General features: G+C 41.2%; 1 protein-coding gene across 8 annotated transcripts in view; it reads right to left on the bottom strand.

Moving 5' to 3' along the window:
• Nucleotides 1-22649, bottom strand: part of rbfox3a (RNA binding fox-1 homolog 3a) — a 289238-nt gene that overhangs the window by 64073 nt on the left and 202516 nt on the right. For 7 of the 8 annotated variants that reach the window (XM_051416824.1, XM_051416821.1, XM_051416825.1 and 4 more), the window contains 2 exons: nt 12908-13156; nt 1427-1573 (listed from right to left, as the gene is read on the bottom strand). In XM_051416824.1, the coding sequence (XP_051272784.1) occupies nt 1427-1573; nt 12908-13156 (396 nt within the window). The remainder of the gene's footprint in view (nt 1-1426; nt 1574-12907; nt 13157-22649) is intronic. The other variant, XM_051416822.1, reaches the window with a different exon arrangement.

Raw genomic sequence — 22649 nt, 5'->3', positions numbered from 1 at the left:
GCACTTGATCTAAAGAGTACAAACAGGGAGGGAACTATAAAGGGTGTACAACCGCGTCACTACCTGCTGTTAAACCATGAGTTGCAGAGCCATGATGAAAGACAGTTAAATTGAAGGAAATAATGTCTCACAGTGGAGGTGCAAGCATAGGTCAACATTCAAGTGACCTGTCGGCTTAATTGTATACATTATTTCTTTGTATGCTGTGACATGGTTAACTGATTGTCCTAGTGTATTTTCTATTCTAGAACAGAGTTGTAGGTACCAGGTGAGGTAGGTTCATGATTCAAATGCATGTGATGCCACCAAACCAAAACTTTATTTCAGCTACTAGTCAAGATTCCAAGGTTTTTTAAGTGAATGTAGACAGGATGTGTAATATTTCCATTTCATGTAATCATAACAGCATAAAACCAAAACAACTTACATTTCAATACTATATGTCTGATGTAAATAGTATTTAATATATTTAACATGTCAGTGTTAAACAGTTTTTTTTATTATTTTGCATTTATAAAATATTAACTTTTGTTTACTAATTCAGGCATGGTGACAATACAATACGTGACATCAAACAGATTTTGTCATGTGGAGCCACATGTTTCCATCTCTAAAAGCTACGCAACACTCCTCATACCTAAACAACAAAGTAGGTCTTTTGTCAGTACCTTCTTAAATTATCAATATGTTGCATTAACAAGTCATATGAGCGTTTTCCATGTGCCATTTCTATGGTTAAGTTCCATTAACTTAGCATTATACACTAACTGTTGCTGTTGAACTGTTTCTTTCACACAGATAAAAAGAACTGCAGCATCCACCTATCCACAAGTCCGACTCTCCAAGGACCACTTAAGGACGGGCACCGAAGATGAAACATTAATAAGCTCTGCCTAATTTGGGTTAGGGGCCATACAGAGGTAAAGCTGTGAATTATTTACAGCATTATGGAGCAAGGCTATAGTGATAGTGGAAGTGGCTGGTGCATTGAAAAGCATCCTATGGAATACCTGATGTACACTGCCTGAAACACGATTTAATACTTTAATACTGTATATAGAAAGTAGGCCACAAAACCTATTTTACATAAGAAACAAGATTACCAGCTTCAGATTTCAAACTAGTGGTTCCTTCTGCCAGTTTCACAGTCCATATTAGAAACAAGCGAGGTATGTAATCTGCTCATACTTGCCTCTGACCTCCCATTTATGATTTACTTTTACTTTGATAATTCTAGTATTAGATTTCTCTTAAAATATCTTGTTTTGTATGAATTTGCTACTGTGTTCTTGAAAAGTACAGGCAGGAGTATTGTATAGTACGCTAAAGTGAATGATTTCAACTGGATATATTGCCCTGCAGTGTATGGTATATCCGTACAGTGAAGCAGTGAAGTTGTGTGTGTGTGGTGCAGTTGTCATCTCACCCCGAACATTTGCCGGAGGTCAGGGTCTCGGAAACGGAAAGGGATGTTGGAGACGTGTAACCTCTTGGGCTGCTGCTTCTCCGACGAGTCGCTGGGCTGCAGGTGGAGCTGCTGGGAGCCCTCCGTCTGTGCAACCTCCTCTGCCTGCTGCACAGAAACACACAGCGTGCCACAGATTAGCTCCTATAGTAGTAAATAAAAATCCTGAGAGGACTAGAAAAGAGCCAGGTGAGAGGCAAGGTGCTCGAGGGACATGAAAAAAACAGACCCTGTACGCTAGTGGAGGACTGATAGAACAACTCCATTCCGTTTCTTCCTGTGTAGCTTTAAATGTTAAGTCTTAAGGTTTTGGTATGGTTAAAGGGTAATTCCGATATTTTTTAATAGGTCCAAAAGGTTTTGGAATTGGTCGCCTTGTGCAACGTAATCCTTGGGGGCCAATGTGCACATCAATATACGTCCTAAAAATGCTTTGTTTTGCCACTAACTGGCCCACATTGTTATTCTAAGTGTCTGACAATATTATGGAAAGGATCCCTTCAGAGATAGACTCTCTGATTAAGAGGGAAGATCCTTTGTGTATAACCAGTAACAGCCGTTATATCGTTAGTGGTTATTCTCCTTTCTCTTCAACCCCAAACACCAACATTAGAAGATAGATGTCTGTGCTACTTTTCTGGGCCAGATCCCACCACAACTGATACCCAGATAAGTGGTGGAAAATGGATGGTGGTGATGTCATGTAATGATGCATTCTGGGTATTTCAGAGGTCAGTCGACCATTGTTGGAGGCTGTGCGCAACAGCTCTATATTTGGAACAAGCCCTGGAACAGCACTCAGCAGTAGCAATTTTTGGAAATTGTGGGAATCATGTGACAGGTTTGTTTTTTCTCTCTCAGTTGCGGAACTGATGGAACAACTGCTACTACATACTCTGACAGTCATAAACAACCTGAAGCGACTCTGTAATATCACAATCTGAGCCATTAGCTCCAATAAAAGACAAATAGTTTTGGTTGGCTACAGCAAAAAGCCCACTGGAGCCAGTCAGAATCAGTCATGACCCCTTTTCACCCAACAATTTATGTTGCACATTAGAAAAACAGCAGGTTCCCAACCTCACTGTTTGCTGGGATGTTCACTATGAATTTATGTCAGCAAGATTTATTATAGCCTAAACCACTGGTTTAGGCTATAATAAATCTGGCGGGCGCAAGAGATCGCAGAGGGGGCGCAAAACTTTGTCTGCTGAGGTTGTGAGGTTACCAAAATTATTATTTACAAAAATTAAATTTATAAAATCCTGATAACACACCCAATTGGATAATCAAAACTCTGTGTAATCCAAATTGAAACATATTTTTGGTCCACATTTAAATTCATTAAGCTATTTATTACCTATTTAGTGCATATATGCGGGTAGGGGTTGGGGTTGGGGGGGCCTGACTTGTCTTGGACACACGCAAGGGGAGCTTCAAGGACAAAAGGTTGGGAACCACTGGCCTAAACAATAGGTAAACTGTACACTGCAGACGAAACACTAGCTTTATCCTGCTCTGCATCCCATAGGCTGGGAACGATATGGCCTTTGGTTGGACTGTCTCTACTGGCACCGGCAAGCAAGAACAGTTCTGATCAACATTCACAACTGAGCAACTACATTGTTGCAGGCTGACATTTTTTCCCCAGATCAGTCAGCATCTAATGGTGAAATTGCAGATTGCAACCATTTGAATACAAATGGTGCGCCAATGTTTGATTGGTCTGTCCTGGGCTACTGTAGAAACATGGCAGTTCAAAATGGCGGATTCTGCAGAAAAGGACCACTCCCTCTGTAGATAAAACAGCTTCTAAGATAACAAAAATACAACAATTCTTATTTTCAGTTGATTATACACTATTAAAAACCTATCTATGAATATTAGATCCTATTTCTGTCAATAGATCTTCCTAAATGTTACACACTGGACCTTTGACACTATTGTATATATAAAGATAGATGTTATTAGAATATTTTTTCTTACAGTTGAACTGCTTTGCCTTCATAGCACTTGTGCCACAAGCTTCAACCATTTATCCAGTTATCATTTCTGTGGTGTTGGTGTATGAAATACACTCTCTGTTGGACCTACACTGTGGGGAAACGAATAATGAATGCATTTTAAAATGCTTTTGTTCGTGAGACAGCAGTCTCCATAAGACACAGAGACAGACAAAAAGATGGCTCTCCCCTCAGATGGCTTGAGGTACATTGCAATTCTCTTAAATGTGTCCACCCTTCCCTTCCATCTTGCCTTTGAATTTTAGTCCCTCCCAATGAGGACATAAGAGTTGCAGGAAATGAGGGGGAATAGTGGAAACATGTCATTAGCGAAACATGACGTAAGTGACATCCCTTTCTGATGATGACGGAACAGCTGGATCAGATGCCAGTCTGCAGGTGTTAACAGCTCTGTGGCGAACTTTGATGGTCCCTCCTGCTCCTCAGAGCAGAAATAAAAGCATTGGAACATGGCAGACCGGAACAATATCTGGGTCATGCGAGGAGTGAGCAATGATCAAATAAAGGGAGTGAGATGTACTCCTGATTTGATCTTGTGTTATCTACTCTTGGATGATGGGTCAGATAGTCCAGTTTTAGAGGCTTTGTTTGTCAGGTTTAGTTTCTAATATTGGTTTAGGTTCGAGGGAACCCAGGTCTGATGATGCATTGTATGGCTGGCCTGAGTGGCTGGCACAATTATTTTTGTTGGTATTCACATCATCTATTTGAACTGCTACTCCTCGACTCAGTGAATTGACCTGTTAAAAATAGAGACGTTCTGGTTGCGGTCATAACCACTTCTAAATGTTTCAAACTGTGCTGTTTGCAGTGGGAAGCAAAAAAAGGAGAGAGAGAGAGAGAGAGAGAGAGAGAGAGAGAGAGAGAGAGAGAGAGAGGGAGAGAGAGAGAGAAGGAGTTGATGTACAGGGGATGAAGAGAGAGAGAGAATGAAAAAGAAAGAGATGGAGATGGAACGATGATGTCAGCTAAACCTGCCCGATCAATGAGAGAGAAGTGCTGAAGGTAGCGGCATTTATACCGAGAGACGGAGAGAGAGAGAGGCAGAGAGAGCATGGAGAGCAGAGAGGGAGGGAGAGTTCAGAGATGCATGCAGGATAAGTGCTGATTGAAGAGAGAACAGTAAAAATGGAGAGACAGGCAAGTGAGGATAATGGCATTACATCACACAAACACACGCATGCACGCACACACACACACACAGAAAGGTGAATAGGCAAGGAGTGCTCTACTGAATGGGACGCAGCAATAATCAGCTGCCTGTGTGTGTGAGAGAGAGAGAGAGAGAGAGAGAGAGAGAGAGAGAGAGAGAGAGAGAGAGAGAGAGAGAGAGAGAGAGTTCAATAGCAAAGAGCTCATATCAATCGTCAGCCAATGGCAGACACTGGGACCCTGTAATGATAAAGCACTCTCACCCAGGCACTTAGTCCCTTATCTACACACACGTACACACACACACGCACACACACACGCGCGCACACACACACACACACACACGCACGCACACACACACACACACACGCGCACGCACACACACACACACACACACACACACACACACACACACACACACACACACAGGGTGTTACAGGTCAGATGGACGGTGTGGACACCGGTGTAATTAACCCCAGTCCTCCTGCACCTCCACCTGTCAACATCCACTCAACCTCCATGCCACACACACACTGAGACACGACTATTTCCGACTTATTAACGTATTTTACTGACTCAGATTTGACCACAGATGACCCTTCTGCTGTACAAAATACATTTTGGCAATGGAAAGTGTGGGTGGACACAGGTCTTTGGCAGCAGGGACCAGGGTTCACATCCTGTGTCCCATGTGTTTTTGAAAATCTTTCCAAAAATCATTTGTTTGTGGATGGATGGACATTTTTGTAAAAACATTGGTTTTATTGGATTTGAATGACACAGACTTGAAATGATTGTTATTAACCTGTAAAAACCTACCTACCCGCTGGTGAAGAGCTTAGGGTCAGGGTTATACAGGTGTGGTTGGGTTAGGGTTAACACCTTAGTTCAATGCCTAAAACAAGAAATAGCGACATTGAATTGAATCTATATTTAACATGTTTAGGATAATGTCAGCTTTTCTTTTCAGATAATTGACATGAACATAAATGCATTTACAAATTGCAAATCAAGGGGCTGTTAATTGTCCAATCAGAGCTCCTTTCCTCATCCTACTGTACATCCCTCCCCATCACCTTGTTCTCTCCTCCCATCACCTCCCTCCTGCCCCAGAGCTAAAGTCTTCCACTGGGAACTGCCTTAGCTCTGTTTGGCCTTTTAATTTGTGTTAATTGCATGTTAATCGAGCCACATCTGCCTAAGCACAGGAGCAGGAGTGTGTGTTGGGGATGTAGTAATTGGAAAGGTACAGTGCTTTGGGTGTAAAGTGGGATTACACAGCAATGGGTCACAGATAAGTAACTGAAAACCTCTGAAGCTTGGTTGTACTAAGTTGTACTACTTATAATACAGATGGTGATTTGCTACATTCACACATTAACATTATTAACATGTGTAGCAGTTTCATAAAAAATCTATATCAGTCATGTTGAGTACAGTGATCAAAGAAGTGTGATGGAGAATATGTTGTACAAGAAGAGCTAGCTGAAAAACTATTACTATGGTTTTCAGTTTAGTAAGATCAAAGTTATCAATCTCACATAGATTTATTTCTACACTGGGGCTTCTGTGAGTGACCATCTTCTATAACAGAAGGACTACCTTGTCTCCAATAAAAATATCTTTGTATCAAATGTGAACCTTTGGTAACGTCACCCATTGGTTTGTGTATCGTTTTGAAGCCTCCAGTTTGGCGTTTTGGCCATTGCCATGACAGTCGGCGCCAGCGTAGGTGGCATACTACCAGTTGAGCTGCTCTCATTGGCTGTGCAGTTTTGACCCGTCCGTAGCTCACCTGGTCACACAATCTCATATTCCAGATAAACAGTACACTAAATTATGTTTCTGAAGAGATGAAGTGAGAAATTGTCAACACAGTAACAGAATCTGATCCATATTTGATCAGCACTGCCTAGTTTGACAGTTTGATCTGAGTTTGGTGCATTGAGCTGGACGGACTCACTGAGAATGAGCTGTCAATCACAAGGTAGCCACGCCCTAAAGCATACCCTGCTTTATGGTCTATTTTACTCTAAATGGGACCATCAGTTACTAAATGAACATCATGCTGTATGGAAGAAGACTGAAACTAGAGATTGAGATCATAAACCCATCAGGAAACTTTACTGAGCCAATAGGTCAGAAGTAGGCTCATTTCTCCATAAGACTAAATGGAACAGAACTCCTGTCTGCTTCCGAAAATCATACATGATGCGGAAAGGGGGGAAAGTCTAAAGACATCTCGTGGACGGATGGAAAATGTCAAGAACCTGAGGACAGTCTCATGTCCATTCACACCCTGAAGCGCAACAAATCACAACACTGTCATGACAAAATGAAACTTTAACTACTGAAAGCCTGGATGCCTTAAATAACTCATTACCTTTTCCAAAAATAATGTGGTTGGTGAAAACGTTATACGCTATTATTCACACTACATTGTCATTTACATAGTGAGTCAATTACACAGTATGTGAAATAATCCTGTTCCAAGTAGCCAATGCGTCACAAATCCCTACATAGAGTATGTTTCTCTTGTTGATCCCTGTTCCAGTGGAATCTTCTATCCAGTGTGTATGTGTACATGGAGCCGGCTGTAGTCTTTCATTAAGCTTAGCATGGTATGGAATGGAACGGCTTTAAGGCTGTAAGCCCTCTTCTGCCACAATCGAAGAGCTAAAATCCGTCTTTGCACTTCTTTCTTTCTTTCTCTGTGGTCGCCATGCCTCCACCATCCATGGGGTGTGAGCAGCCAGGCAGGAAGAGGAAATAATTACATGAACATTATCATACACAAGCAGCCCAAGCTTCCTCTATTGTGTGTGTGTGTGCGTGACTGCTGAGCTCAGCAGTGCACCTGCGGCCTACTCCCCAGGCCTATAATGGAAGCTATCATGGGGGAGCACCACCAGACAGGTAGATTACAAACGGTTAGACAGCTCCAAGAGCTTTCTCTCACTAGGGATTAGACCAAAACACACAGAAATACACACACACACACACACACACACACACACACACACACACACACACACACAGAAACACACACAAGCACATGCAAGGACACAAAAAGCAGACTGTGTGCCATATTTAACCCCTGTCTCTGTTCAAAGATGGCATCTATGATGTGAATGACATTGCATGGGACAGCTGTGGGGACCAATGCAGGACTCAAGAGACTGCCTGAACACCAGAAAAAGACAACATAAGCTGTGTGTGAACTCCAGAACAAAACTGCTCACACTGGGAAGAGGTCAAAGGTTATTGACCAGGAGTCAGTAGTCATGTTATCATCCAAATGTGTTGCAAATTTTAACCAAATTTCAGGTTATTCAGCAAAAGAAAATGTGAATGAACGCTTGTTTCCATCCACTACCATTATGCAAATATTAGGAGTTGGTTCACAAGATAAGAAGTAGGTGGTGCCAATTCTCCTGTCGGAAAACCAGAAGAAGAGGATGCAACAAGTTGACAAAATGAAAAGCGCAGCAGAATGCAGAAAACATGCGACGTTGTGACTTAAATGTTCGCTGGACAAAGTGTTTCCATCTTCCATTAAGAGCATTAACTCTTTTTCCAATTGATTGCATTGTTTTTTTATTTTGCAATTTCCATCAAACTTTTCTAATGCGATAGTTCAAAATTCATATCAAAACACGGCTAGTGTTCTCCATCTCTCCCCACATATACGACATCTACACATAAAAGAAGTTCCATACTTGATAAATCTGCCAAGTGATCAATGTTCATCACTGAGATGCACAATCACTTTTAGCACAGATAATAATTTCATGTATGGGGATCATTGTAGCAAATTATATTTCACAATATGATATATTTAACAAATTAACTTATAAGTTATAATTTAAAGATGATAAATTAACAAATAAATGCAGTTATTCATGCAAGTCATTTTTTTTCTCTTTGTAATGTTTTAGAGCAGAAGTATGTTGAAAAAGAATCAACCTAAACAATTAAGGCACAAATAATCGACTCCAGTATTTGAATAAATGTCCTTAGTATCCACTGCTGAAGAAAATACAACTGAAATATCCGACCCTTGGGAGAATTGCAGGTTAAGATCTCTTTACAATACTAAAGCAGTGCCCTGTTTACCCAATTGTGAAGTCAATCGGATGAACGGTTCTTTCAGACAGACAGACTCCTTGCTTTATACTTAGATATACAGTATGTAATTAAATTATCATCAATCATCAGGGATGTCAGTGGTAAAACAACGTATCGACCTGATGTGTTGGTCTGACAGTATATTTTTTGACAATAAATGCAGTAAGTGTCTTTCAGGGCACAGTGAGCGAGTGTATGGTGTCTTTTTCCTTTATCCTGCAGTAACTATGTCTCTTGACAGTAACAGTTACAGCTTGTGACAAACTCTCCACAGTGACTGTAAAACACTCCCAGTAATGCTGACTGTACCATGTCTTCTCCTCTCGCTGGACTCCCCCTTTCTGCCATCACTGTCTATACACTCCCATACCTTCCCAGCATGCTCTAGTCTTATTGGCCCTGACAGCTTGAAGGCTCCTCAACTAGAGACAAGTGGTAGTGCAGTTAACTATAGTGTGTGGACATCCTTAGCACTGCCTGTGTGTATTGTGGGTATGTGTTTGCAGTTTGCTGAAATGCAGCTGAAATATAGCTAATTTGTCAGTGACATGCAACCACCAACCTGTCCCTGCTGTGTGTGTATGTGTTTGTGTGTGTGTGTGTGTGTGTGTGTGTGTGTGTGTGTGTGTGTGTGTGTATGTATAGTTCATGCATGCATTTGCTCACTTGATCTTGAGCAAAGGCCTAAGAGACTGACTAAAATTCCTTTTAAGTGAAATCTAACTGTTCTCTCATCCTGTATCTTCTGGATCTCATTTACTTTCTTGTTTTATGCATTTCCAAATTTTAAAGTTTTTATTGCGGGGTACTTTTTTACTTTTTATGTTTTAGGTTTCATGTTGTGTGAAATGCGGTGTCAAAGAAACTTCAGAAAGACAGTTGAGAGTGAGCAAGAGAGGTTTCACTCTCAGTTTCCTGCATGCTTCCCGGCGTACTACCCACCACTACAAAAGCATCTGGGCTGAGCTGAGTGCAGCAAGCGAACTCTCTCTCAGCTAACTATCTCCCAACCATGAAACCTTCAAAGGAGAATAGCACACCGGGGACTGGCGGCTAAAATAATCAATAAATTATAAAATGGCGGTTTTAATTTTAGATTTCACTGTCTGCATCCCATTGCATTCTAAGGGCAAATTTAGCCCACAGGTGGGTCTTTATCCCATGGCCACTTTAAAAATAATCTGTTTTTAATAAATAAACTGAAGATATACTCACAGATAATTTCGGAGTTTAAGTTATTTGTGAACAATAAGCATTTCTGTGTTGTTTAAAGGCACACTATGCAGTATTTTTCCTTTGTTGTTAAACACTCCTGTTGGCCCCTCCAGCACAGCTTTTGTGAGCCAGAGAGAGCACCTTTAGTCGAGCTACATAGAGAATGAATGAGGAGAGGGAGTGACATTGGCAAGAACAAAGCAGTGGGTGAGAGGGAAATAAAGTGTTATCTTCGGATTGTTTCACAGAGGTTACATTCTAAACCACAAATACACACAGCCACACCTCCACACAACCCTGCAGGAAGGAACCATATTTGTGGATTGTGTGTGAATTCAGCTGGAGTATAGCTTCATCCTGTCTGCCCATCCTGACACACAGACCTGCTGCTCGTTGTGCATCCATGACACAGACAGACAAACAGACAGACATACAGGGAGCAGAGGACAAGGATACACGGAGAGAGACCCTAACCTCAGTTTGAAAACGACTGTTATAGAAGTTGCAAGTTTTTATGAAAATCCCTAGTATGCCTAGGATTTCATGATTTTGTGACTGCAAAAATGAAATACAATTTAAAATCAACCAAAATCAAGCATCAATCTCAACAATCCAATCTTGTACAGTAACTGGGGAAGAAGGCATTCAATCCCAATTTTTAAGTTACCAAAACTGAATCTGTAGGCAGAGGTGGGAACTAACTAAATACATTACAAAACATTTTTTCAGGCATCTGTAATTTTTCACTTTTCCTACCTACGTTTTACACAAATATCTGTACTTTCTGCTCCTTACATTTTCAAAACAGACTTGTTACTTTAGTTTATTATTATTATTTTTATTTTGCATCATTGCACGCCTTCCAAACACAAAACCGGTGCATATCACACATGATTATGGTTGGGAATTGTTAATTTATATGGATATTAATACCATTTCTGACAGACTGCTTAACGATCCGAGGCTTTATCGATACCACTATGGATACTTTAGATTAATCTGGTGGAAAGACAAGGTGACAGTAAATTCCTAACAGAACTGGTTTTGCTTTTATTGCTTAATTGCTGTTGGCAGGCAATTCAACTGAATTCAGTTTAGTCAATATATTGATTAATTAAGTAATCGATTATTCCATCGATTAATCGAGTGATCAGATAGGAAATACTTTATTAATGCTTTATTAAAGCAATAGTAGAAATAGAGCAATAATAAATATACAATAGAGAAAATAAGACAGGTCTTTAGCATCAGTTTCAGAGTTTCCTTGAGGATTTATTTTCAGCAGTGGAGTAAAGTCTTCTGTTGTACCCACACTGTGCTGGTAGCTGTGTGTTACCAGCTGAGCCTTCCCCTTTGAGGAAGGTGGGCTAACCTGTGCAGGTTTGTTGTCAGAAGTGAGTCTTTCCCTGTGTGTGAGGGGTAGTAACGTTAATGTCAGCCATAAAGTGTGTAGTTAAGTTCAGGTTGCAGTATAACAGCTAGTGTGTTGTGTTTGCTGCCACAGAAAAGAAATAAAGCTCCCTGTTTATGTAATGTTAATGTTCCTACAATGTGTTCTTGTTCTGTTCACAGCTGAGTTGGTCCAGACTGTGGACAGATAGTTAGCTATCTAGCAGATAGGAATCAGGTTAAAGACAATTAAAATTGTCTAAATTGGAGGTAAAATGTTTCAGTGGTGAATGATCAGATGACTGATTGTGATTTCTCTTATGATTTTATCTGGAGATAAACAATGACTTGTAGCTGCTAACTAGATTTTTACAGTGAGGCACTAAGGTTGTGCAATTGAGCGGGGCTAGTTCACCCTTACAACAGAGTTTTTGTTTCTGTCATTTTTCTGGCCTGCCTCTCCTCTTTGCCACTCACTTTTTCTCTCTCTCTCAGTAATTATCGTCTGTGCAAAACCTGTTCTTTACTTACTTGAGTTGAATCAATACTTCTACTTTTACTGTAGTCTTATTTTTATTTTTACACACTACCTGCCCTTCTACTTGAGTAAAGAATGTGTGTACTGCAGTGGACTAATGAGTCAACCTGGTCTGTCAAACGTGTTTTCAACTGCATCACCATGATGGAATGAAAAAAATGTCCAACCGTATGCTTGAAATGGAACAAGTTGGATAGAACTGAATGAAGTTGCAATAATGGAAAGGCTACAGCATGTCTATTATCACAAATTATAGAGAGATGTTACGTGTGTCTTCTTCCATTTTCTGAAGACAGCCATGCAGTATATTTATAATTCAGTTATTCAATTATCAGTTCAGTTATGAACAATGTTCATAGAGCTTTTTAAGAGTAAAATTCAAGCATTTTTCAAGCATTTTTAAAGATACCCTAACCAAAACTTCTAGACTCTTGAAGCCTTTATCATCACATCTAAATTGTTACTATAAATGCAACTGTTTACAGAATTCCTTGTCCACCTTTTGCTAGCTGTTCATTTAAACTTTGATTGTATGTTTTGATCATGATTATTTAACGCTTGCTAATTTCCAGAGGAAGTGATCAACAGAAGACTTATCTAGCTATGAATGAGGATTGAACACACCAGGACACAACAAACAAATATGGGATCAATTCATTTCAAATATTAAAAGACTTGGTTTATATTTGTGATTGTGTAGATGACCAGATTATTTTGAAAATATTTTTTTCAAGGAATATATTCAAACTTAGATTAACTTTGAAGATGCAACGGTTAAAATAAAGCATTCCAAACTTTCAAGAGTTTGTATGAACCCTGTACAAAGAAATTAGTTTAATAAACAATTAAAAACTGGGAACTGGATAATGTTTTTCGAAAGTGTTTGTATTGAGAAAAAGAAAACCCTTGGAAAATTACATTAACCATCAGACCAGATCAGTCAAGTCCCCTAACTGTTTTAACCTTCAGTGTTGCCAGTATAAAGTGCAGACTCACTGTTACTGTGTTGGCTGTGAGGGCGGGGGTGTTGCTGTCGTTTCCCGGCTGTTCGCTCTGTGTGTGCGTCTGCGTGTAGAGCGTCAGGGCGTGCTCGGCCACTGTGCTTGGTCCCGTGTAGTCGGCCGGTGGGTGGGCGTGGGGCGTGGCATACTCGGCTGGGATCCCATTCTGTGGTGGAGGGGGGTACTGGGCCGGTGGGAAGGGTTGGGCCATGGCTTCAGGGGGAGCTGGGGCTTCTTGGTTGCCCTGCAAAGACAAAGACAGAGACAGAGGAAAAGACAGGAAGAAGAGCAACAGGTTAGTAAAGGCTGATTTCCTAGTGACTGCTTTAGTTGTCTGAGTTGTGTTGCAGCTTGTCAAATCTATCTGAAGGGAAAATTTAGAATGTAAACCGACAGAAACATTGCATAGCGATTTCTACAATTAGAACAATATTGGCTTTGGCAATGTTTCTCACCATTTGACTGCATTCTGAGGAAGCTTTTTACCAAGAAAAGATATGGAGGTGCCTGTCCACATTTTGAGTGAATAATGGCAGGTTTACCCCAGGCTTATGTTCTGAAATACAAAAAAAAGTTTTCTAAAAAGCCTTCTGCAATTCTGCTTCCAATCAGTTGACCAGGCCCCCAACATTATTAATTAATTGAGCCTCTCAGGCTGTGGTTGGGGTTTAGGCTTTAGTATCCCTACGACTAAGTGCTTGTCAGATTATCTAAGAGCATCTTTTCTCATGGCAGAATCAGAGAGCTGAGTCCGACAATTTTTGGAACTTTCGGAAACAGACAATTCAACAGTCCTGCTCTCGTTGTGTACAGATTGGCCAGGTGAGGTGGCAAGTTTGGAAGTTCTTCTCAAACAATCTTTTCCAATTTTTCACATGACAACTATTGTCACTTTTCATGTGCACAACTGAGCGCAACACCACGAGAAAGCGTGCAACATTAGACCATTTGTATAATTCACTGTGTCAAGATGTTTGACTAGTTTGTTTGAAGCATACCGAGACCTTTAGGTTGCACCTATCCCAGCGAAATAAGTGGGATTACTAGCAGCCAGACTGGAAGATTTGCTTTGCTGACATTGTTTCACTCCAGGCAGAAAACAGCCTTGCAGGAAAGGTATAATTAATCAGATTCTGCTGCTTTCCTATGGTTCTCTTCATTTTACTATTTGAGAAAAAAGCCAGATGTATGAACAATACATACGCACAAAAAATATGCATGTGCCATTTCTCACATATAAAATGGTATTTGCATTTATTTGTACACACCGTTTTACACAGGTACAGAACTGTACTGCAGCCGGGAGGCTTCTATCTCCTGAGAGCGGATTGCGACACAGAACTTTCAGGACAAACAGAAGGTGGAGGAATCTGTTTCTACTCCAACAGCAGCTGGTGTAATGATGTGACAGTGATCCTGCAGCTCTGTTGCCCTGATCCAGAATCATTTTTCATAAATGATTCCAGTTCATTTCGTTTATACGGGTTGGTGTTAACATTCCTGCTAACATGTTGGACTCCTTAGTTATTGTCCTCAGTGACTTTAACAAAGGTAATCACAACCATGAACTTCTCAAATACAGTTTATCAAATGCCTGCCCAGGGAGGAGATTATTCTGGATCACTACACTACAACCAACAGTGCCTATCACGCTGTCCCCCACGCCACACTGGGCCACTCTGACCACGTCATGGTCCATCTAATCCCTGCACACAGGCAGAAATTAAAGTGGAACAGTGAAGCTGTGGAGGATCTTGTACTGACTGGGGGGCTTTCAGGACAGTCTGGATGACTTCGCAGAGGGTTAGGCTTCTGTGGAGACTGCTACCATCACGCACCAGGGTGAGTTATAACGGTGACAAACCCTTCTTTACAGCTAAGCTCAAACAGTTGGTAAAGGAAGAGGCATTTAGGAGTGGGGACAAGGACAGGTTTAGTAAGGGGACTGGACACTAACGTGTCTTAGGTAATCCGATCACAAGTGGACAGCTCTCAGTACGTCAGTTCACACCTGGCATTAGGATGCGTCTCAATGCGTGATCCTTTATATTTCTTATTTTATTGTGTGTTTTCTGTTTATGCTTCTTGACTTGCAGTACTTGCTTTTTATCTTTCTTTATATTTTCCACTTACAAAGATTTTTGCACCAAAACACAGAGGTTCATTTTTTGTGTGTGAAAACCTACTTGGCACTACACTACTATTAACATAGAGTCTTGAGCATCTAGCCCCAGGCCTTTATACTGGAGGATGGTGGGGATATGATTGGCAGTTAAATTTGACAAGATCTTTTACATGGGGACATGAGACAGACTGGGATGTGACAGGAACAAGGGAGGGAAGGTGAGGGAAAGTGACTCAGTTAATTTGTGTGTTTTCATGAGTAAGAATAACAGCCACTGTTTAGTCGTGAAAGCCGATGATGAGACTGGGAGATGACACAGGAAATCATCAAAATACCCGTATGTCCGTCAGTAAACATCAAAAGAGACAATCAAATACAAATACAACATGTGGCCTTGTGTGAGAGGGAGTGTGTCCTTTGTACATGGCGAGAGAAGAATATTGGCTTTATTTGCGGAACAGAAGTCTGTTTGATCGCAACATAAACCACCTCACCCACGCTGAAATTTCTCCGTGGCTGTACATGTTCACCAAACGCACAAACACACAGGGAAAGACAAACACGTAGACCAAAGCAAAGTGATGCAAATTACATCTTATAGAGATGAGAAAGATCAATTAACTGATACTCTTTTGACAACCTCTGTTTTGAAATCCATGTTTCTAATAAAAGCTGGCATTTTCCCTCTCTCCACTTTTCTCCACTTATTCCTCACTTGCTTGAGCTGCTGTGATTCCCTTTCTTTCCCCCGTTAAGGTGAGTATCATGCTCTTTCACCCCTGTCCGGGCTCTCCCTCTCATTTAGATGCCTGTCAGATAATCATTTCCTCAAACCGATGATGATGAATCCATCTGACATATTAGTGCCCTGCTTTTCTTCCGCACTGCTCCAAAACTTGATGGAAAATGGCTTAAAAATGTAAAAATCAATCACAGCAACTTTTTGAGGTGGGATGAGGCTCTGACCTTAGCTGTTTCCAATAGTGGTATTGAAGTTGGCTATTCTTATGCATGGAGATTGATGGCGTTGAGCATAACAAAGCAGATTGCCGATGGCTCACTGACTGTAGCCACATCGTTCCTGGCAGAGAGTCATCGTCGACTCCCCAGGCAGAGAGGCGTTATGCTCAATTTAGGGTTTACTTAGGCTCACTTCACACACAAATGAAGAAAAATATAAATCTCCAGCAGCAAACGAGTCAAGTCATCAATAATGAATACAGGACTTTGTTGTGCTTGTTAGATTTGGATACAAGTAATGCTTTTTTAAATGCTTTGTGATGTCCTAACAGCTGAAATGTGCACAGTACAAATACACACACATACACAGATTCACACTTAACAGCTCTTTTCAAGCTTTACTGACAATTTCAGCCTGTAGTTATTTTGTATTTAATGTCCTTTCTCTTAGCTCAGCCTGTAAATTTGAATGATATTTTAAATCACCACTTATGAAGCGCTTGCTTTTTTGTGGCAATATTTGATGTGTAAAAAGTGTTATTGATATCTTTCCTGCTTAGGTCTTCCAGTTTATTACAGCTTTGCCTTGTTTTCATAGTTTTGCCTATGTTAGGGGTGGGTGATATGGTTCTAAAAGTAAGATTGTTGTATTGGCAGCTTTTGTTGTTAAAGTATTCTTGCTCTTCTTACATATGATTGTGGTTTGTTGTACATCTGATCCTTTGTAACCAAATCAAACCGTGCTTCTGAAGTCGCTCCCCTTTTTGGAACACCATAATCAGCAGGCTTGTTACACAGAACCATCTGGGAAGTCAGGCAGAAAAAGGGCAGGAAGATACTTGGCAGCTGATTGGATGAACCAACTGTCTATCAGCATCTATGCTAACCTTTATGCAACCACCATTGTTGTTTAACGAACAGTGCCTTATCAATGCGTCACACCAAGTGCCCGCCTCCGTAGCTGCCTGTACTTCCTCAAAGGACACTGATGGTTTGGTAACACTGTAGTTTGGGCACAAACGCACAGATTGAAGCTTGGCAAGGATTCTCACCTGACTCACAAAGTTACCTCCATTGTGGAGCAATGTTCCAGTCGCTTTCAGCAATGCTTGTTGCTGCTGTGCATAAGGGTATATCATCATTATGGCAACAAGTTGGAATATTGCCATTATCATGATATGAAGGTATGAATTATTTTTTAATTATATTAAAAATCATACTGATACTACAGTGAATAATACGATATGACACACTCCTAGTTTATGTAATTCTGTTGGTTCTGCTAACACTGTATTCACCAAAGTCATTGCTGAGATATCTGAGATCACAGTGACATTGTTACAACAAAGTCAAGACAAGTCAAGAATCGAACAGCACTGTCAGTTTAAAAATAATATAATCAAACCGTTTCACTTGCATCCAGAAGTGACTGCCATCAGATTTCCAGTGCAAGATTAAGAGCTGTCTGCCTGTCTAGCCTCTGTTCAACTAGGTTCTGCAACTCAATACAACCAAACTGGCTCTAGATAAGGTCTTTCATGTTATTTAAAAGTTTTGCGGTATTCAGTTGGTTGCAATCTACAACTTTTACTGTTAGATGCCACTAAATATTATAAACTGGTCCTTTTAAGCCTGCTAAAAGCAGAAATACTAAATACACAATATTACGTAATTGTTTTAGGAAAAATATACCATTCTTATCAAGACAGAGTGACCAGCTTTTGAGCAAGGTTACATTATGGAGGTTTTCTTACTTCTGGAAAAGGAACCAGAAGTTCAAGGTTTACACCAGCTCTCTGTTGCACTCCTATATATTGGTCTAGGCCTGAGTTCTCTCATTGTTAATCTCAGTCTGTGCAGGGTGGAGCTGTGGCCTGGGGCGAGTCTTGCTTCACTAAAACAAGTAGCCTCATCGATAGGCCTCCCTGCCTCGCAGCATCGATAAAGACCTGAGCTGATATATGGCCCCACCTGGTCAATACACACACACTGGAGACGAGCACACACATACACTAACACAAACACACACATACCACCAGCGAGCCATGAACAAAGACGGTAAAGTTAAATAATGGCAGCAGAGCGCGTGAAGTGTGAGCTGCAGGGAAAGTGCTTCACCTGGAAGTTTTCTTTTTAATATGCCTAAATTGTCAGCTGATGTGTGATACATCTCCCAGTATGTATGCACAGACACACACACACACACACACACACACACACACACACACACACACACACACACACACACACACAGCCATGCTCCCACGCTGTGCTGGAGACAGTTTTGCTCTGCTGGGGTTTAAGGCAGAAAAAGAGTGAGCAGGAATAGAGGCTGAGGGAGAAAGAGAGTTAGAGAGAGCCAGAGGCAGAGAGAGAGAGAGAGAGAGAGAGAGGTGAGAGTTAGAGTCAGTGAACTTCCATCATCCATCAAAGTGACTGAGGCGCTGACACACTGAGACATCCCCAGATCCTTGTCGACAAATTGCGCTGGTAAATGATTTCTCCTATCAGCTAAATCATACTATCCATCCCTCTCTCCCTCTATCCTTCCATCTATCTCTCTGCATCATCCATGCATCTCTCTCTCTCTCCATCCTTCGTCTTTCCCTCATTGAGTTTATTTCCCTTTGGCTCAGTGGAGCGCCATGCCTGATGTCTGATGGACTCTGGCTCTATTTAAACATCAGGCACATGTATGACGCCCTCTCTCTCCCTCTCTCTCTCTCTCTCTCTCTCTCTCTCTCTCTCTCTCTCTCTCTCTCTCTCTCTCTCTCTCTCCACACACACACACACACACACACACACACACACACTCAATCAGCTGCTGGGATGGCCTTACCTCACACAAGTTAAAGTCAAGTCAAGCCACCATTGATGAGAACAGAAATAGAAAAATTGATGGCTATTGAAGTGTTACTTCTGTAGCTGCCAGCATCAAATATACAAAACCAACACCAATGAATTCTTGGTTCATGCAGCCATACTTCCAGCTCATATATATTGCCAGTGCGCTCAGGTGTTAGCAGAGGTGTAGATTTAAATCATATGAGTCAAGTCATGAATTTGACGACTTAAGAAAAAAAAAGAAAAACACATTGGTTTAAATGCCATCTTGGAACGAACCAATGTGTCGTACTTGTCATTCTTGCATATCAAGTTGCTAATCGGACTGCAGAGGAAGTCTTGGGCCGGATATTTATTATCTGTCTTCTGGATATCTGTTGGCTACATCGAAGTGGAAGTCAAACATAGGCCGTTGCCTCCAGAGGGTAAATCGCCACACAATACCTGATGGGTTCTGAGATTGGTTTGGGTTGTTTTGGAAAGAACCAACAAATGACATATTTTGTTGTTTAGGTATAAAGACTTATTGCTAGAGATGCATAGTTTTTTTTACTGCACCAAACAGGAAGAAGGGGTTCTTGGAGCACAAAGAGATCTGCGATTCTGGAGAAGGCAGATGGTGGACGGAGGAAACGGCCGATGGGGAAAAACACTTTCAACATGATTATTCATTCCAGTATGATGAAAGGGGAGGGGCAGGAAGTTTTATGGGGAATGCCATCTTAATATTGAATAGAAACAAACAAACACTCCATATGCCACTTGTGAGAGAAAGAAGCCTCCAAACATCTGCAGCAATGCTAGATTCATTTCACTAAATGCCCCATCCAGCATTTTTAATGACAGAATAAACAAATCTCATCATGTAAGAAGTGTGTGTGTGTCCCTGTTCAATATCTAAAATATGACTCACATAGGATGAGAGATTTATTTTGGCTGAATTGACCCATGATGCCTTGAACAAAGTAGAGGAAGCCAACATCAGCAAGAGGAAATTGACAAGGAACAGAAGGCTTGTTGGCTAATTTACAGATGACTGTAACACTTTGCATTTATTCATTTGTGGACCTGTCTGTGGACCTTCATCAAACAGGCTGAACTGCTTCAAGTGCTACATTTAGAAACAATTACAGGCAAAGAATAGTTTTCTTTTTATAGACCATGGTGTAGTCTGAACAGACGAGTTTTCAGACAGCGACAGAAGATGTGTAGAGTTTCTTCTGGCCTGAGGTCGATGAGCAGCTCGTTCCACCATTGTGGACCCAGGACCCCAAACACACACACACACACACACACACACACACACACACACACACACACACACACACTTGCACAACGGCTGTGTGTCTAATATTGATTCCTTTTTCATCAGCTATTTTCCAAAGTTGCCTGGGGCTTCTCTCCACCACTACTAACCATTGCCCGAGCTCTCTGCTGGGCAGAGACACTTCAGACAGCTCTGCCCTCAAGTTAGACAAAGTAAAGACTTGATTGAGTCCTAAAAAGTTAGCCCTGCTCAGTTGGCATCTAAGCTCGGCTAAAGGTCTGCACTCAAATTATATGGAGCTGGAAGTTGTCAACTCACAGATGGATTTTCAAAGTAAAATGTCTAAATGTTGCATTCTTCCAGAAATCAAACATTTTCTGCAGGATTGAAAGGGGCTGAGCAGTGTGGCATGGTTGATCAATCAGTTGTGTTTTTTAGTTTGGAAAAAAATGAATCCTCGATTTACCCAGAATTCATTTCAAATTAGTCCATTGGCAGTGGCATGGGCACCCCAGCTGCCACCCAAGTTTGGTTTCAAGTTTAACACATTAATATAGATTAATTTTTAAAAGTAATGTGTTATGTTATGGCCACATTTTAGACTAAGCCAATGAAAAAACACATGGATTTGGAAAAATGTCCAAAAATGTTTGGAAATAAAATAATGTATTGATTTTTAATGCCACCGTTTTCTATTCAATGCTTTACTAATGTGCCACAATAATGGAATGTTTTATATCTTCATTTTGGGGGTTTTCCAAGTAAATATTGTTGTATGTGATTGTTTGCTTGATTAAATCAGCATCCCTTAAACCCCTTAATGTATCCATGCCACCCTCTGGACAGCCCATGACAATTTCTCCAGATCTGCCCCCGGATTCATTGAATAATCTGAAGTCTAACTATTAGTTTGATGTAAACAATAGTCATAGTCTCAGATCCTGGAGCTACACCGGCCTGTGTATATGTGTGTACAGTGTAATACGCTGTAATGGTCTTAGAATAAGAGGGTGCCTTGGCAGAGATGACATGCAGAAAGCACTGAAGTCAAAATGAAGCCCATAATTCACTTTGGTAACAGACACGCACCGTAACACACACACAGACCACAGCCGGCGTGACACTGTCTGGGTCCCTTACACTCCCATCACCACGGCTTTATTGTTCCGGGTTGACAGAGACAACTAATGAAGATTGGGGCTGAGAGCCAGTGAGCCTGATCGGCCAGGGACATGCAAATAGAAACACACACACACACACACACACACACACAAACACACACACACACACACACACACACACACACACACACACACACAGATGTTAAGGTAAATGACTGCAAAAAGAGAAGCGCTGTCATACAACCTCATACACTAAGAAAACACAGCATCCACTAACAGATCGTCAGCATCAAAGGGACTGGGACTCTTCGCATGTAGAGTGCATGCTTGTATTTACATACCTATTAAATGTATTAGAAAGTAGAAACAGCCAGCCACATACGCACATGCTCGTTCAGGCAGACTGTAGTCTTTTGCCTAATGCAGCTTTTTTGGCCAGACTGTGTAAACATGCCAGAAACTTGCTGCTTTAGGGGGCCATTAATATTGATGTGCACTGCAGACATCAGACATAAAAGAGGACAGAGGGAAAGAAAAAAAAGATGGAGGGAGAGAAAGATTGGAGGAAAGGAGAGAGGGAGCACTCTCCCAAAGCACTGCAGACATTTTGTCAGTAAACAAAAAATAATGTTGTTGGCCTAGCTGGATTCCATTTTAATTAGCTTTAACATGGTGTCTCGATGAAAACAGCCAGGCAGAGGAGGTTGAGATGAACACCTCTCATCCATATATTACTCCATGTGCTGCAGTCAGGGTGGTCCACCTCCTGGTATCATGGACATGATGGAGTTTGATTGAGTTCCTATTGATTATGACAATACCAGGCATTTGTGGGGAGCCCAAAGTCTGAACTGTTTCGAATGACAGTTTTACCCCGTGGTAATAACATGCCATCTTATCTGGATGACGAAAAACACGTTGATGCAGGTGCACATAGACACACACACACACACACACACACACACACACACACACACACACACACACACACACACACACACACACACACACACACCACAATCAGAATTTGATCCAAGCAGCTGGAGGTGTGCAGGGAATCCACATGCTGTGCAGATATCACCCACCATTATTTTACTGAACTTATTTTTCAGACTTCCTGCTTTTTTCCTCTGCCCTGCAGTCACATAGTAGTTTGGTAAAAACACACCAGTTTTGAGGTTTCAACCATATCCAGTGTCTTTATTATTGAATGGAGTGTGCTCAGTTGTCATTATGTGACCTGTTGGTCGTGTGATAAAAGGTATTAAACACTGTATCTGCTAATGAACCAATCCGGTCTCACTCCCAACTTGCCAAATACTGCAGCTCGGTCAGTGGCCCTCCACCGTCAAAAAATGACACTGTAGGTATCCCTCTAGAGTCCTTTCTGGACGCGCCTGCTGTTGAAGTGATGCAGTAT

The sequence above is a fragment of the Dicentrarchus labrax genome, unplaced genomic scaffold (assembly GCF_905237075.1).
Source record: "Dicentrarchus labrax unplaced genomic scaffold, dlabrax2021, whole genome shotgun sequence".
In the NCBI taxonomy this organism is placed as follows: Eukaryota; Metazoa; Chordata; class Actinopteri; family Moronidae; genus Dicentrarchus; species Dicentrarchus labrax.
Note: the sequence above shows the minus strand (reverse complement) of the source record. Positions and strands in the feature narration are given on the sequence as shown.